Source organism: Peromyscus eremicus, chromosome 4 (assembly GCF_949786415.1).
Source record: "Peromyscus eremicus chromosome 4, PerEre_H2_v1, whole genome shotgun sequence".
NCBI lineage: Eukaryota > Metazoa > Chordata > Mammalia > Rodentia > Cricetidae > Peromyscus > Peromyscus eremicus.
In genome coordinates this window covers 52,034,179-52,052,925 of record NC_081419.1, presented here as the reverse complement: position 1 = coordinate 52,052,925, position 18,747 = coordinate 52,034,179, and the positions used below count along the sequence as shown (strand labels likewise).

Here is an 18,747-nt window from a genome sequence, read left to right as displayed (position 1 = left end):
ATGTAATCTTCTGAATCCCAATTAAGACATGAACTTTAAGTGTTTGTTTTGCTCTTTTTGAATGATAGAATATTGGCATATGAAGGATACCTAATTCTCAATTTTTTTTTTTTTTTTTTTAATTCTCAAAGGAGTTTATGTTATTTAGATTTTCACAGTCTGGTAAGGTACTTTAATTTTAGCTTAGATTTATGGGTATTTAGCTTTAATCAAGTCTTAGACTGTTGTCCAGGTTGACCTAGAACTCACTGTATAGCCCAAGTTGACTTCACACTCAAGACATTCTTCCTGCATAACCCACAGTAGGCAGCTCTGTAACCAATTTCTACATCACTCAAATACAAATAAAGTGATGTTGGTCATGGTTTATATATAGACTAAGAGATTTATCAGTGGAAAAATTAACGAGTGCTTAATATGGAGTTATTACCCAGTATTTATAAAAATCTTTACACTTGACATTGTATTGCTATATATTTTCAGTAGCTATGAATTTATATAAAATACTCTTAAGTTATTGCTGGTCTGGAAAATTAGAGTCTCTGTAACAAAAATGAGGGATCAGAAGCCTGGGGCAAATCACTTTATCATCAGAGCCATCTCTACTACTTCTTGCTCTTGTTTTAACGAAAAAAAACCCCAGTGACTTCCATTTGAGTGCTTATGGTAAACAAATTATTTTGCTTATTTTTTATTTTGCTCTCAAAAGTATATTATAGATATCCCCTTTTAAAAGCACACAGTGATTGAGTTAAAGCTGAGGCTCTGAAAACAGTGTATTCATTCTTGGATGTTGGATCTGTAGGACTAATGTCTTCCCACCTCACATAACAGCACTTGCTTAACATTAAAGGTCCTTCAGTTTGGTTCTCTGATACTTGCTGTGGTTAATCTCTGACCTACACCACATTTCTACTGGGCATTTGTGTCTTCATTGGTACTGAAGCACTGAAATGCAACTACTTAGAATTTTTTTAGGAATGGGAAAGCCATAGTTTAGATTCTTCATGATTTTTGAATTTCAAGTCATGCATTTCACAAGCCATTTATAAGCTCCCTTGGCAGCTTCTGTTATATAAAGATATTTTCAAACTTGCTGTGAAAACATGATGAACCCTGATTAAAAGGTTTGAGATTTAGTTAGATTATCAGAGAGATAACACTTAGAATCTCTTAGAGGAATTGTTAGCATTTCTGTCTGTAGATGCTTGAACTGTTAGTATTTATAGCTATCTCCACTGGGTATTACATAATTGTGATAAGAGAGTGGGTATTGTGTCAGTTGGCTAGGAAAGTGGCTGTGTAGGTAAGATACTTGTTTTGGAGGAAAACAGTGACACTGGAGGTACCAAGGGTCAACTCCTGGAGAAGGTTCTTTTAACTATCAATTTGTCTGTATATAAAGTTAATATTTACATGTTTATGTTTCTGAGTGATGTTGTTGCCTTAGATAGCTAACTCACAGATGTATAGTTAAGCTAACATTAAGTAAGTTGCAAAGTTATGGAAGAGGAAACTTTATATAGATCATTTATATTCAGGAACAAATAAATTTGGATAACTTTCTAAGTAGAAATTTTGAAGAATTCTTCCTGTGTGTGTGTTTTGTAACAAGGTATCCCTGTGTAACCCAGGCTGGCTGTGATCGTCCTGCTAGCCTTCCAGTGGGGATTTCAGGCATGTACCACCAAGCCTGGTTTAGGTCTGGTTTTTCTTTTCAGACTTCAAATGTAAGAAAAAAAAAAATGCTGTTTTAATGGCTGCTGGCCAACCATGCCCTAAGGACTAAATTAAATACTTCTTTCTTTTTTTACCCTTTCATGGAGCTTGATGGATTAATACCTCTAATTAATGCATTTATGTAAATTTGCATATTTTAGAAGTAATAAATAGTTATAAATATTCTTGGTTTTTGCTGAAATAGTGTTGAGAGTGATCGAGTACTTTCATTTTCAAAATCAATGTATTTCAAGAAGTGCTTCAGTGCTATTTGTAACAGTGTGAAACCATTTTGTTTTCAGTATCTTTGCCATGAAACAGAGGACATGATAAGCTGTTTAACTTAATGAAATTCAAGTTACATGTGAATTCTGCCAGGTAAGTGCATGATACAATAGTTAATATTTTGAGCCATGTTTCATAATATAAGCTATGAAACTTATTTTTCATAAGTTATATCTACTAGATGCATATTTCAATGCTTTTTCCCTAAATCTGAAGCATCTTATAAGTATGTTTTTCAGTTCGTACTCATTTCTGAATTATTGATTTAAGAGCATTAAAATAACTGTTGTAGTAGCACAGGTCTATAATCTCATTACAGAGACAGGACCCACCCCAAGATTAAGGATGAAGGCCTGTGCTACGGTAGCGACACCCTATCTCAAACAAAGCAAACCAATGAAAAAGATTATCCAAATACATGTTTTATGGTTTTAATGTCCTCTAAAATGAGTTCTTGTTATGTTAGGAAAGTGTTGAAATATCAAATAACAGTTACAAAATGTCATATACTCAAGTCCTCTTGGTTCAGTTTACCAAGTACTAGGATCATGAGATCACACCAGTGCCCTGCTTTAAAAAAGCAAGCTATAAGTTGTTAAAAGGGTTAATCTGAGTCTTTAAGTGGAAATTCTGCAGAAAAGCAAAGTAATCTTGACCCAAAAATGTCTTTTTATAGTTATATTTGAATCAGGATCAAGATTGTTGGGTAGTATATCTATTAGATGTTCATTTAAGCTTAAAAAGTTCCTCCCTCTGCTCTTCCTCTTTCCCAATGAATTTTACTTGTTGAAAAGACTGGATTAGTGTCTTAATAAATGTTAACATGTATTGGCTGGGGCTGATTGCTTGCTAGATAGAGATTGTTTCATATGTTTTGTGGGTTTTGGGGTTTTTTTTTTGTACTTGGGATAAAGAAGTTTTACTAGATTCAGCTCTAACACCACTTCTTTATCCTCTGCAATTATTTTATTTCAATTCTGTTGTTCAACTGATATGTGTTGTCAGCTTGATCTAAACACTGTAAAGGTGACATCAATTTTCTCCTAATATTGTGGTTGTGTTGTTGTTTTGGGGCAGGGTCTCACTATGTAGTTCTGGCTAGTTTTCTTTGAATTCTCTGTCTCCAGTGATTTTTAAAAAAATGATTCTTTGATGGTATGGAACCATCTCAGATTTAGAAGGTTTTTCTGGAACACACGTGTATGGATGAAGGTACCTGTATATTTTTATCTTATTTCTTAGGTGTACTATTTTGGTTTTGCTTGGTATGGAAGTATAAATAGACCAAAATACACTTTGTAGAGTTTTGTTTTGTCAATCTTTTTCTTTCTGAACATTGCTTTTTGGGTTCTTTTAAAGAAACTTTTAGGGCTACAAAGTTGGATCCGCACTGAAAAGTACTTGTTCTTCGGAAGAATCCAGGTTGTGTTCCCAACACCCAGATGGCTGCTCACAGCTGCCTGTAACTCCAGGGATCTGGTGCTCTCTTTCGGTGTCTACAGGCACCACACACACACATTGCACATACATGTAGGCAAGACACTCACAAATGTCAAGTAAAACAAGAGAGAAACTTGCCTATATCAAAGTCATGAAGATCGTTACCATATTCTAACTCATCTCTGTGACTTGATTTGTGTAATGTGAGATGGCAAAAGGTTGAATCCATGGGTTTTGGTTTTTTTTTTTTTGATTTAACATAGCATTAAAGACTCTCAAAGGACTTAGAAAAATGAAACCCATATACAACATTTCCTAAATTTATTTGGATGTAGATATTTTCTATAACTACTAATATCCTTGTAGAGTATGCTTTTGGAAACATTTACCTAAAAGATTAATTAGCCAGAGTTGTAAAGGGTATATCCTAAGCTACTAGTTAAGTCAAATACTATTGATAGAAAATTTGTAGAACCAAATTTGGATAAAGTCATTTCTTCTCCCACTGAAATTAGTCAAGATTGAAACCTTTGTACAAATCAGGTGATCTTATGCGTGGGTCTATTTGTGGACTCAATTCTTTCCCATTGCTTTATATTTTATAGTTTGACTGATAAACACCCTGTCTTAATTATTGCTGTATTAGAGTGGATCTTGATATAATATCTGATTTTTCTAAATTCTATAGCTTGATTATATGTCTTCAGGATTACCTTTGCCCTTTATAAATCTTAAAATCAGAGTTTTTTCTCCCTCCCTCCCTTCCTTCCTCTTTGTCTCCCCTCCCCCCCAAACCTGCTGAGATTTTGGTTGGGACTGACCTTGATCTGAAAGAGATTACTTAGAGAAGAACTACCGTCTCATAGGCTCTTACAGTGTATGAACATGGTATAGCTCCCATTTATCTAGACTGTCTTAAGTACTTGTGAAAATATAGTTTGTTCTAGGGTTTGAGGTTTTTGTTTTCAGATGGCAGTTTACTTTTTATTTTTATATATTCGACTTAGTATAACAATGGAATTGGGTAAATAGACAACAGGGATATAATGGAGCAAATGGATATAGCCAAAAATTTAAAGTAAGGAAGTAATTAACCTCTTAGGAAAATGTATTAAGAAAAACAAAAAAGCTAGCAACATTATTAATTTAAAAGGATATCACCATGCATCTAATGGACATGGAAAAAGGTGAGAGAATGTTATTAATAGTTAGGTGAATGTATTTGAAGCGTAGATGGGAAATTCCTCGAAAATAAACCTAATATAAGTGTTTTAGATAGTATCTATTTAAAGATACTGAATTTATGAATTAAAACCTCCCCACTAGAAATCCCCAGGCCCAGAAAGCTTCACTGGTGAATTATTTCAAATATACACTTTTTTTCTAAAGATATATTATTTTATGTGAATGAGTGTTTTATCTGCATGTATGTATGTATGTATATGCATCACATGCATGCCCGATGTGCCTACAGAAGCCAGACAAGGGCATCAGATTCCCTTGGACTGGAGTTATAGATGGTTTGAGTTGCCATGTGGGTGCTGGGAATCGAACCTGGGTCCTCTGGGAGAACAGCAAGTGCCAACTCTCCAGCTCTAATACAAGCTTTTATATAGGTTATTTTAGAAAGTTAAAAAAGAATTAATATGTCCCAACTCTAATTATAAAACCATCACAAAATAACACATAATAAGATTATTTCTGATGAACATAAATATAAAACAAAATATTAGCAAATAAAATCAGGAGATGTATATCTCCAAAATAGGATTTCTCCAAACATTCCAGTTGGTTTATCAACTGAGAATCATTCAGTGTGATTGACTACATTAAAAAAATAAAAAATTGAAGGAGTGAACAGGAGGAATTGGAGGGGATGTAGGGAGGGGGTGATATAAATATAGTATTTGGTTTGAATTCTCAAAAAAAATCAAATTAAAAATAAACATAATGATCAGACGTGGTGTCACACACCTTTAATCCCAGACTTGGGAGGCAGGCAGATTTCTTGAGTTCTAGACCAGCCTGGTCTACATAGTGTCTCCCCCACCTACCCCCTACCCCGCCTCAAAAAAAAGGAAAGAAAAAAAATCATATACTTAAGTAAAATAATCTGTTAGCATCAGGTACTTAACTAGCTGTCCTAGTCTACATGAAACTTTGTTTCAAAAACAAAACAAATAAAACTTCCTAGAACAGTATATACTGAGGGAAACTTTCTTATTCTAACAATGTATATCTTAAAATTCTACCACATCTGCTTCTTTCTGAGAGTGATTTTTTTTTTTAAAATAGATTGTATTGTCAATTCCTATAAAGTTGTTCAAGGACCAGTATGGGTCCTAAATGTTCTTTTTAGACTCTGCAGTAAAAGCCATTGACATAATAATACTAATTTGTTAATTGTCGTGTTTTTTTTTTGCTTTTATTCTTTAAAAATATACAAGTAGGAGTTTCTCCATAAGCTGCTTAAGTATGAATCACAATAAGCTGAACCTGAGAAGTAAATAGGAGAATTCAACCATCTTATTCTGTTGAGCCAGACAAACAAAAATCACCTTTTGCCTTACTGTATCTCTCCAGTCCTGCTTTGTAAAAATTTTAAGAAGCTCTAAAAGGATGTGTTTTTGAGATAAATGATAAATATACAGAAATATTCTAAACCTAGTTGTAAAAAACCAGTACTCACAGATTGACTAGGCCAAGCAGTTGACATGGTGCAGTAAGATGACTTGCCTCTGTTTCTTGATGGCTAAATCTCCAGATGGGAGGTTTGAATGGTTTCTTCTGTCATGATGTTAGGATGCTGACCTAGAGTGACCTGAGCAGTAGAGTTTGAAGAACAAGCAAGTTCTAGATGACTAAGGCAGAGAGTGTAGGACTTGTGACCTAGCCTTTTGTCATTTCTATGACACTGTTAGATGAAGTAGTTATAAACCCACCTAGATTCAAGGGAAGAAACATAAACTCTTGATATGAGGAGAGCTGCAAAGAATTTGCAGTCATATTTTATCAACTGTTGCAAGAAGATGTTTGATGAACTAAAATCCTGTTGTATAATTGAATTATTCACTCTGTAAATCATAATTATGAAAATAGTACTTGTTTGGTCTGTCAGCATTTTGTCCCGTAACCTTTTTATTACTAAGGAGAAAGTCTTTTCATGACTAGGGGGAAATCATTTAATGACGGTTGCTTTATGACCCTCATTTTATGCTACCTTTGGGATTTATATATCATAAACAGGTTATGTATATGCTTTAGGATTTGTTTTGTGGGGCACTGTAGTAAAAGGTACAGATTGGGAAAAAATGAATATTTATTGTTTGTTAAGACCCTTTTATGTACCAAATCCTTCTAAGAAAATATATTTATCTTACTGTAAAGACATACACATACGCACGCGCGCGCACACGCACACACAATATGTGTATTTGGACAGGGTGAAACATACAAAATATTCTGTAGACCATCAGTATTTGCTCTCAATTTTTGATCTGCCTTCAAAGCATTTTTTTCTTTCTTTACTCCCCCCCCCCCCTTCCCCCAGACAGGATTTCTCTGTGTAGCTCTGGCTGTCCTGGAACTAGCTCTGTAGACCAGGCTGGCCTCAAGCTCAGAGATACACCTGCCTCTGCTTCCTGTGTGCTGGGATTAAATGCCAGCACCAACACACCTGGCAAGATATTTTTTTCTTAGCTTAATTTTCTTGCATTTTGAATATAATATGCTGAGGTCTTAATTTTTGCTGCTGCTTTTCTGAGCTTCCAGAGTCTGTGGTGTTGTATCTTGATAAAAAACCCAGCTGTTATTAACTAAAACATGTCTTATTTGTTTGTTTATTTAATGAAACAAGTTCTCCAAGTTCTCACTTGTAGTCTACACAGACCTAAACTCAGTAGGTAGCCCAGGCAAGCCTTGAAGATATGGCAAGGAGAACCCTGCCCTAGCCTCCCAGGTGCTAAGATTGCAGATGGAGCCACCGTGCCTGGCGTTTGCTACTTCTTCCCACAGTTCTTGCATGTTCTATCCTTGGTTGGGATTTTTCTTTAGATTTCAGTTCTGAATGCTGTATTGGCCTGTCCTCAGTCAAGCTCACTGCTTCCTTCCTTAGTTCTGTCGAGTCTCTTGATGCGCCTACTAAGGGCATTCTTCATTTGTTTTAAAATTTGACCTCAGTTTGTAGCCCTTTTCTCAGTAATAACCATGTCTTCTTGCATGTTGTCTGTTTTTCCACTGGAGTTTTTCTAATATTATCCATTGTTCTTAGCTTTGTTTTTCAGACCAAGCCTCACTATGTAGCCCAGGCTGGCATTGAATCTCTGAGTGATCCTCCTACCTTCTGCCCACCCCTCTGCCTAGCACTGAGGTTATGTGCCAACATACCAGGTTGTTTTGTACAGTGAACACTCGTCAGTAGGGGTGAAGCACACCCCTTTCTTGTTAGACACCAGCTTGACTTCTCCATGTTTGTGTAAATGTTGTACACAACATGTAACAAACGTGTAAATGTCTGCAGTAATAGGATCTCACCATCAGGTTGTAGAGAGCAGACAATAGCTGTGTAAATAGCCTGTGATGTTGAGGGGTTTCCATGGGGCTCCTTTAGGCTATGACTAAACAAGATGTAACCCTTTCCTGGCATTGGAAGTTGTACTTAGTGGCATATGATGTCTAGATGGGGCACTGTCTCCCCTATTATTTGGTGACTCTATTTAGATTCCTTTCATGTATGTATTTTAGGACACTTCTGCATTAATAAGTTTCCATATGGTTTTTCTAATGGCCTTTAGTATTAGCTGTACCTCCCCATATTTCCTACCTTTCTCTCCCACCCTCCCTACTTAGTCTTCCTATTTTAGTTTCCCCTTTATCTTTTCATAACAATATATTCTATTTCCCCTTCCTTGGAAAGACCACCTCCCTTTACTAGGTACCTACCCTCTGTGGTTATTTAGATTATAGCACACATTTTGAAAGCTTAAGTGCTAATATCAATATAGAATAGAAAACATACATGCAGTATTTATCTTTTGGGATTACCTCACTCAGGATAGTTTTTTTCCATAACAGCTGATTAATATTCTACTGTGTATTGTGTTACATTTTCATTACGTATTCATCAGTTGATGGATATCTAGGCTGTTTCTAATTTCTGGCCATTATGAATAGAACAGTAAAGAACGTGGATGAGTAAGTCCTCTGTAATAGGGTATATGTCCTAGAGTAGTATAGCTGGATTTTGAGAGGTAGATTGATTCCCAGCTTCCTGAGGTACTACCACACTGATTTTCATAGTGGCTGTCCAAGTTTGCATTTCCACCAGCAATATAGGAGTGTTCCCCCTTACCCCACATCTTTATCAGCGTGAGCTGTCATTTGTTTTATTGGTCATAGCCATTCTGGCTAGGGTAAGATGAAATCTAAAAGAGGGTTGAACATTTCTTTAAGTGTTTCTCAATCATTCGTGTTTCATCTTCTGAGACCTCTGCTTAGTTTTGTACCCTAGTTTTTACTTGTTGTTTTCTTGGTGTTCAGTTTTTTTTAGTTCATTATATATTTTAGATACTTATCCATACATATTAACCCTGTATCAGCTATACAATTGATAAAGATCTTTTCCCATTCTGTAGGCTGCTGCTTTGTTCAAATGAGGTGTCTTTTTCATCTTCATAAGGTTCTGTTTATTATTAATTGTTGGTCTTAGTGCCTGTGTCCTATTCAGAAAGTCCTTTCCAGTGCCAGTAAGTTCAAGCCTATTCTCCACTTTTCTATCAGATTCAGGATACCTGGTCTTAAGTGGAGGTCCTTGATCCATTTGGAGTCGAGTTTTATGCAGATAGCTATGGATCTATTTTCAGTCTTCTACACTTAGCCATCCAGTTTGACCAGCATCATTTATTGGAGATACTATCTTTGCTTCAATGTGTATTTTTGGCTTTTTTTTTTTTCCTTTTGTCAAAAATCAGGTGTGTTCATAGGTGTGTGGATTTATGTCTGGGTCTTCAATTCCATTAGTCAACCTGTCTGTTTTTAATGTCAGTACTATGCTGTTTTTTTTTGTTGTTGTTGTTTTTTTTTTTTTTTTTTCCCGATAGCTCTATAATACAACTTGAAATCTGAGATTGTGATACTTCTAGCACTTTCATTATTCAGGATTCATTTAGCTATCCTGGGTCTTTTGTGTTTCCATAGGACTTGAAGATTTGTTTTTTTTTTTTTTTTTTTTAGCTTCTGTGAAGAATTGTGTTGGAATTTTTATGGGGATTGTACTGAATCTGTAGATTGCTTTTGGTAGGAGGCCATTATCACAATATTAATCCTACCAATCTGTGACATGAGAGATCTTTCCATCATCTAGTATCTTCAGTTTCTTTTAAGTTTTTATTATACAGGTCTTTCACTTACTTGGTTAGAGTTATCCCAAGATACTTTATTTTATTTTTTGAGGCTGTCTTTCAAGGTACTGTCTCCCTGATTTCTTTCTCAGTCTGTCATTTGTATATAAGAAAACTACTGATTTTTGTTTTAGTTTTGTTTCTTGCTATTTTGCTGAAAGTATTTTTCAGCTCTAAGTTTTCCTCGTGGGAGTTTTTAGAGTCTTTTATATATAAAATTATATAATCCGCAAATAAAGATATTGGACTTCTTTTCCTGTTTGTATCCCCCTTGATCTCTCATTGCTCTAGCTTAGACTTAAGTACTGTATTGAATAGGTATGGAGAGAGTGGGCATCCTTGTCTTGTTCCTAAGTTTATTGGATATGTTTTATGTTTTCATCTGTTGAGGTTGATACTGACTATGGGCTTTCTCTAAATTGCTTTTATTATGTTGAGACATGTCCCTTGTATCTCTAGTCTCTCCAGGACTTTCATTATGAAGTGGTATTGGAGTTTGTCAAAGGTCTTTTCTGCATTTAATGAGATGATCATGTGGTTTTTATCTTTCAGTGTGTTTATATAGTGCATTATGTTTATCAGTGTAATATTTTGAAACATCCCTGCTTCTCTGGGATGGAGCCAACTTGATCATGGTAGATAATATTTTTGATGTGTTCTTGGATTTGGTTTGCAAGTACTTTTACTGAAAAATTTTGCATCTATATTCCTAATGAATATGGGTGTGTATTCTTTTTTTGTGCTATATTTGTGTGGTTTTGGTATTAGTGTAACAGTGGCCTTACAAAAAGAATTAGGAATTGTTCTTTTAGTTTCTGTTTTGTGGAATAATTTGAGGAATGTTGACATTACTTCTTGAAGGTCTGGTAAAATTCTTTGTGAATCTATCTGGCCGTGGACTTTTTTTGTTTTAGTTTTTTGCTTGTTGGTTTGTTTTGGTTATTAGACTTCAGTTGTTGCTTCTATTTCACTGGGGGTAATGGATTTGTTTAAATTGCTTTTTTAATCATGGTTTAACTTTGGCAGGTCATATACATCAAGAAATTCATCCATTTCTTTTAGGTTTTCCAGATTGGTGGACTGCATATTTTTTTTAAGTATATACTTAGGATTCTCTGAATTTCCTTGGTGTCTGTTGTGATGTCCCCTTTTCATTTGTAATTTTATTAATTTATATATTCCCTCTCTGTCTTTTAGTTAATTTGACTACAGATGGACTTTCACTGTATGCAAATGTTATACCATTATATATTAAGGACTTGAACATTTTCAGTTTTCTGTCTGCAAGAGGTCCTGGAAAATACCCTCACACCATGTTATCTTAGCTCTTCTGCTGGGAGAAGAGGTGCCTAGAGGTCAAAATGTAGTTTGCTTTTATATTGTATTTCCCTTTGAGAGTTTGCCCTAGTACTTTGCACACATGAAAAAGTAACATTAGGAAGGGAATTAATAGTTTGTTTATAATTAATTGATGTTTTAGAAGGACATCCAGACAAAACATATTTAGCCAATAAATAGAAAAATACTTGACAAGAATTTCAGTGTAGAGATAGATATCTCGCTGCATGACTTCTGCAGTCTGACCCTTGGAAGGCTGCCTAGTGTGTGGAATTTGTTCTTTTTGAATGACTTTTACACTGTTGTCCAGAAAAGAACCTGATGGCAATGTTCTAATCCTTTCTGTAGCATAGGTTTTGCATGTTGCATGTTTCCACTCTCACAGTAAAGGTAGAAGATTGTCAAGCTATTCTGTGGCCAGTGCAGCTAAGACTCTGAAGATTGAAGGGTACTCCAAAACCTGTGTGGCAAACCGGGGGACCCCTGCACTTGCAAACAAAGCACCTCTTGTTTTATTAAAGCAAGCAAAGCATGAGGTGATGTTTACAGTTGCTTAAGCAAAAACAAGTACAGCGAGAGAATACACCTGGTGTTACGACCTGTCTTTGGTCATGCCAGGGCATTTCCTTCACTTCCATGCTTTTAAGTCCATTCACTTACCATAGTTTATGCAATTCTTTCTAGAAAGACACCCTGTGGGAAGAATATTCTGCACTCTGCCCCATACAAGTTCACAGTAAGTTAACAGCTTTCTTACCTGGGCTCCCACAGAAGACAGGGTTAAAAATGTTGCATTAAAATAGAAAAGTTAGCAAATTTGGTGGAAATCAGATCTTGAGATTTATATTTGAAATTCTTCTGTATTCAAAAACATCCCCCAAACACCTAACTCCCTGTGCTTTGTTACAGGTAATACAAGGACCTGTGGAATATGAGTGATGACAAACCCTTTCTATGCACTGCCCCTGGGTGTGGCCAGGTAATACATCCAGCACTTACATTGATCTTGTATGCTTTTTTCATTAAATCATTTCTAGAATATATTGTTATTAAGGCTTTACTATAGTGATTTTATAAGGTTAGAATTAGGCTAAAAAGAAAACAAAAACATTTAAAAATTCTTTCTTTAATAATCAGTCCTAGTTCTAGAAGAGGCAGTGTGGTCCAGTAGAAGTAGTTCATCTTACAGTAAAGGTCAGAATTATAGACAGAAACCCCAGACTTAAAAGAATACTATTTGATTTATAATCATTGAAAATCATTGCTAAATGACCTCATTGGAAATGAAAAATATATTGCTGTATTTAGAAATTGTTTCACTTATTTGAACTTTTATAAAACTAGGTGATACCTACCTCAGACAGTATCACTAATCTATTAATGTTCTGAAGTCTAACATCTTTAATTCAAAGCATGTGTGGAAGCATTTTGAGATGATATTTTAATTTTTAATAGGACATTAAATTATTAATTACTTCACCATTATCCTAATCTTTTAACTACAGACACTAAAGAAGAATCGATTTTTAATATGTAGAGAGTTAAGTCATAGACATTAAACTAGTTTATTGGTTTTTATTTGTTTTTAGTTGATACTTTAAGTTGAAATGTAATAGACAAACAATAAACTTATTGATAGTTCATGGTTTGATGCTTTGTCTTTTGTTTTTAATACAATTATTGATTTTGTTGATGTGTGCATGTTGTGTGTGTTTGTGGACATTTGCTGTGGGCACACACATGCCACATATGGCAATGGGGAAGTCAGAGAACAGCTTGTAGGCGTCATTTCCCTCCTTTCCTACCTGATGGGTTTATGGGGATCAAACGCGGGTCCTCAGGTTGGAAGTAAACCCTTTTATCTGCTAAGGGGTACCACCTTACGAGTGTTATGATTTGTCATATGGAAATATGTTCAGAGAACTGTTAACCACAGTCATGATAGTGAACAGACTCATCATTCCCAAATTTCCTTGTACCCATTTCTAAGTTCTCTCATTTTTGTCAACTACTGATCTGCCTTCTATTGTTGCAAACTTGATTGTACTCTCCAGACTGTGTACAAGCAGATTCATGGAGTATGTGCATTCTTCTGGATTCTTTCATAACAAAATATGAGTTTTCAATTGTCTGCCTACTTTCTATCACTGTTAACTAATACTGCAGTTTAGATACTTGGCAATTTATAAAGAAAATAGTTGGTCACATAACAGGGATGCTAAGATTTGATTATACCCCCAGAAATTCATGTATTGGAAACTTAACCTCTGAAGTTGTATGTTAACATATTTGGAAGTGGGACCTTTGTGAAGTGTTTAAGATCATACTACTTTAGACCTCCCAACCTCTAGAGCAGCTAAATAAGCCTCTTTTCTTTATTTGGATAATTGTATTCCAAAGTTTATCTAGCAGCTGTCTTATTTCCAAATTTAGTTCCCAAAGATAAAATGAGTGAAATTTGCATGCAAGTCTTTATGTGTACTGTGGTTTATGTGGTTAATAAAACCATTGCTGTGGTTTCTGTTGGATTACCAACCAGAAGTGTAATGATGGAATCATGTGATAGAACCTTGCTTATCATTTTAGGAAATTACAGATTGCTTTCTAAAACATATGGGCCACTTTATGTTCCCATCAATAATTTATTAGATGTCTAATTATGCCATATTCTTGTTAACATTTGGTGTTCTCATTCTTTTAAATTTGACTCATCTTCTTGTGCATAGATTAGTATCTCATTGTGCTGTCTCATTTCTTTGATGACTATTGAAAAGATAGCCACATTTCTAAGATGTATTTATCAGCCATTTGTATATCTTTATTGTTCTATGAAGTTGTTTTACCTATTCTTTTATCTGTTTTTAAAAATTGAGTTGTCTGAAGGTTGGCAATATAGCTCAGTGGTAGACCATTTACCTAGCGTGAAGTTCATTTAGTCTCTAGTAAGAAAGGGGGGTGTAGAGCTGGATTTTATTTTTATAATTATATAATTTTTATGTCTATGGTTGCTTAGCCTGCATGTAAGTCTGCGCCATGTTCATACCTGGTACTTGCAGAGGCAAGAAGAGGGTGTCAGATCACCCAGCAACTGGAGTTAGAGATTGTTAGTCACCATGTGGATGCTAGGAGCAGAACCTGGATTGTCTGGAAGAGAAGCAAGTGTTATTAATCTATGAGATATTTCTCTAGCCCCTTACTTTCCTTTTTATTTATCATTATTGTGGGAGGTACGTGTGTCATATGCATGTGTGGAAGTTGGACATAAAGACTTGGTTGTCTCTACCTGTATGTGCTTTCTGGGGATGGAATTCAGGTCACCAGGCTTGCATAGCAAATGCAATTAAACACTGAGCTATCTTGCTCCCCTGCCCAGACGCTATTTAAGCAGATTGGTGTAGAAATGTGTTAATGGTAAGGTGACAATTGGATCAGATTGGACAAGCGGTCAAATGAAGAAAGTACGGAAGAAACTGCATGTTTCTATTGTGACTGAAGTGTATGATGACCAATGAGGAGCTTGGCAAGAGATCAGAGAGATGGGAAAAATCTTACCTGTAGAGTTCTGTGGACATGAGATATATAGGTTTATTCACAGAGCAGTGTGAAGCAGGGAAATTAGAAGACGATAATGGTCAAGGTGAAAGATAGACTAGGTTGGTAGAAACAGTGGACAAAGGAGAAAGAGACTTTTAATATCCAATTTAGAACTATCATTTACCTGCATTTTTATAAAGTTAAGTAAGAGTAAAAAGTATAATCTTAAAAATTCTTTGAGACTTAAGAGTTTGATTTTAGTTTCCACTGACTAGATTTACACCTTGATAACTCAGACTGACTTTTATTTTTTGGATTTGGTACCAAGTTAAATAAAGAAGAGAGCTGAGTAGTTAATTATCTTATGTATGTGTCTGTGTGCAGGCACCTCTGTGTTCATAGTACACATGTGGAGGTCAGAGAACAACTTGGAGGAGTCAATCTCTCCTTCTACCATATGGGTCCACAGTGTAGAACTCAAATTGTCAGGCTTCGCACAAAGACTTTACCCTGGTAACTCAGAATGTTCAAGGTTTTACTCCATGGTCAGTTAACCAAGTTGATTGGGGCCTGTAACAAGGCAATATATCAGGGGAAGGCAGAAGCAAAACTAAGTACTCCCATCACAAGCCAAAGACTGAAGAAGCACCCAGGCCCCTTCACAGTCACAGCTGAAATGGCTACAGGACCTCTCTAAGGCCCACATATGACTCAGGTTCCACCACTCCCAATGCTCCTACTCTGGGAAGAAGAAGCCTTTGGATCTTTGAGGGACATTGGAGCTCTAAACCATAACAGCCAATACATTGCTTCTAAAAGCAGTTTTTGGAAAGTAACCAATTTTGCCATGTTGTTCTAGAAGTCATTCTTGGAAACTTGGCCTCAAATAAGCCCTAACTTTTTCTGCTTAAAATAGAATGGTTGCTGTTATTTTGTGTGTGATCCCTTATAAATACACACTTTTTTAAAAAATGAAATGTATTACTTTTAATTATGTGGGGGAGGGGAGGGGAGGTGTTAGTGCAATGCCCATGAAAGCCAAAAGAGTGCATTGGATTCCTTGGAGCTGGAGTTACAGGCGGTCCAATCCATCCAGCATGCTAGGAACTGAATCAGGCCCTTCCCAAGAGCATTAAGCACTGTTAGACACTAAGCCATCTCCACCCTCCACCTAGACTTTAGCAGGGTCTTACTGTATATAGCCTTGCCTGATCTGGGACTCACTAATATAGACTAGATTGGCCTCAAAGTCACAGACATTGACCTCTGCCTCCCAAGTGCTGGGATTAAAGGCATAGGCTGCCACACCTAGCACTCATACATACTATTTTTAAAGAGTCTTTTTGAAAAGAATTTATGTATTTCTATGTGTATGTGTTTGCTTGAGATTATGTGCAACATGTACATGCTGCAGTCTGTAGAGACCAAAAGAAAGCATCAGATCTCCTGGAACTGGAGTTATTGGTGGTCCGTTAGCTGCTATGTAAATATGGATGCCAGTAAAGAGCAGTAAGTAACTCTTTATGGCTAAGCCAACACCCCAGCTCTACATGTGCTGGGGTTTTTTTTCTCTTTTTTTTTTTTTGTTTTTTGTTTTGTTTTAATAAAAACCATCGTATTTGAGCTGGGCAGTGGTGGCACACACCTTTAATCCCAGCACCTAGATGAGGCAGGTGGATTTCTGTGAGTTCGAGGCCAGCTTTGTCTACAGAGTGAGTTCTAGGACAGGCTCTAAAGCTACACAGAGAAATCCTGTCTTGAAAAACAAAATAAAAAAAAAAAATAAAAACCAACCCAAAAAAAAAGTGTCGTATTTAAATTTGTTTAAATAGAAGAAAAAGAATCAATAGTTGAACATTAGAATATATGTTTGTATGGTTATCATAAGAAATTGTTTTGCTGGCCATGGTGGCGCACACGGATCTCTGTAAATTTGAGGCTAGCCTGCTCTACAAAACAAGTTCCAGGACAGCCAGGGCTGTTGCACAGAGAAACCATGTCTGGAAAAACAAAACAAAAAAGAAAGAAAGAAATTGTTTAAGAGAATTCCCTAGCATTAAATGTATAGTATTTGAAAAATGTTAGGGAGTTGCACCTGTGAGCCACCATGCCTGACTAAACATGGTTTTCAATTGTTGGCTGTGTTCTCTTGCTAGAGCTTGTCCTGTCATCTACTTAGTTTTCTAGTATTATAACAAGTAGCATTGTGATACGTATCATTTTACATATTGGCTGAAGCTCTTGAACTAGAATTATCAGCTCATTGTATATATAAATAGTCATAGTGGCTAAAGCATGAAGACCACAAGTTCAAGACCACCATAAGACATTGTCTTTAAAAAACAAAGGCTGAAATGAAGCTAGTGGTAAAACACTTGCCTAGAGTGCACAACTCCCTGGGTTGGATTCCACTCCAAATAAATAAATAAAATGTAAACATAGTTAAATATTGGGCCGAAAAGATGGGTAAAGACATTTGCTTGAAGGCTGATGACCCGAGTTCAGTCCCTAGAATCCACATGGTAGAAGGAGAACCAATCCCTGCAAGTTGTCTTCTGACTTCCACACATTCACACAATACAAAAAGAAAAGAAAAGAAAAGAAAAGCTCACTCAGCTTTTGCTTTCATTAATAGTTTAGTCTCATTAATAATGAACTCTTTTCATCATAAACACTCCAATCTTGAGTATTACATATTTTTAGACAATGATTCTGTGAGACATTTAACGTTATATACTATCAATGACCAAAACAGCCCAGTGAATATCAGTTTCATGTGTTAATCTTGCTGAAAGCAGCAGTGACATATTCTCTTTATATTAAGTAGTATTTCTTAGGATGTTAAAGGTACTACTAATTATTTTTATTTTTTGAGATAGAGTCTTACTATGTAGCCCTGGCTGTCCTAGAACTCACTATTCAGGCTTCAAACTCACAGAGATCTCCTGCCTCTAAACCTTTAGTGTTTAAAGGTTTAGCTTAAAGATATACCCACCATTCCCTGCAGTAATTGATGTTAGAAACACCAATTTGGTGATGATAGTGAAAATTATTTTTTTCTCATCACTAAACATGGCATGATCCAAATTTTGTTCTAGCATACTTAATTTAAATTTAGAATTTCCAGTAGATTTTCACATTTTAAAACATACTTTATTGATAGTATCACCTTAAGAATGGCCTATAAAAATTAGCACAGAGAGTTTATTTGAAAATTCTTAACCACAGTCTTTTTGTAAATGCCTAGGTAATTTTTAGACATTGCACAGACTCCTATTAATTACATTTGTATTTAGGGGATGTGTTGTTGAATTGAATAAAAGATAGAAAGTCAGATACTTAGTAAAATATTAATTTACATACTCTTGTTGGTGATATCTTTGCCTTTGGTGTCACTTGCATTGAAAATATTTTGTGGTAAATTATTGTACACCATAAGCTGATTCAGAGGAAGATTAAATACAATATATACTTAGCCCAGGTCTCAGTGTATAAACAGACATTTCCTGTCCTGACTGCCCCGTCCCAAATAACCAACTCAGAGGCTGAATATGAATTATAAATGCTTGACCGATAGTTCAGGCTTGTTACTAGCTAATTCTTACATTTAAATTAACCAATTTCTATTAATCTGTGTATTGCCATGTGGCTCATGGCTTTACCTGTCCTCTAGCATTTCTTACTTCCTGAGCAGCTTGCTGAAGTCTCCCCTGACTCTGCCCTTCCTCATCCCATCATTATCAGTTTGGCTTTCCTGCCTAACTTTATCCTGTTTAGCTATTGGCCAAGCAGTGTATTTATTAAACTATCCACAGTGACATATATTCTCACAGTATAAAGGAATATTCCACAGCATTTCCCCCTTTTTGTCTAAATAAAAAAAGGTTTTAACTTTAACATAGTAAGATTATATACAGTAAAAACAGTTATCAAGTAAGAATTACAGTTATAATATCAAGTTTATTTGTATTTGGCAAAATTAGAGAAAATATTCTATTATCTATTTTCTTTGTGACTAAAGTTTTACATCTAA

The 18,747-nt window shown here is 35.6% G+C and overlaps 1 protein-coding gene across 1 annotated transcript in view; it reads left to right on the top strand.

Moving 5' to 3' along the window:
- The window catches only part of Atf2 (activating transcription factor 2), a 91,642-nt gene that overhangs the window by 27,376 nt on the left and 45,519 nt on the right, over positions 1-18,747 (top strand). Inside the window, 3 exon segments of the mRNA XM_059260715.1 lie at positions 2,022-2,097; positions 11,865-11,916; positions 12,090-12,159. Of these exon segments, the coding sequence (XP_059116698.1) occupies positions 12,112-12,159 (48 nt within the window). The 5' untranslated portion in view covers positions 2,022-2,097; positions 11,865-11,916; positions 12,090-12,111.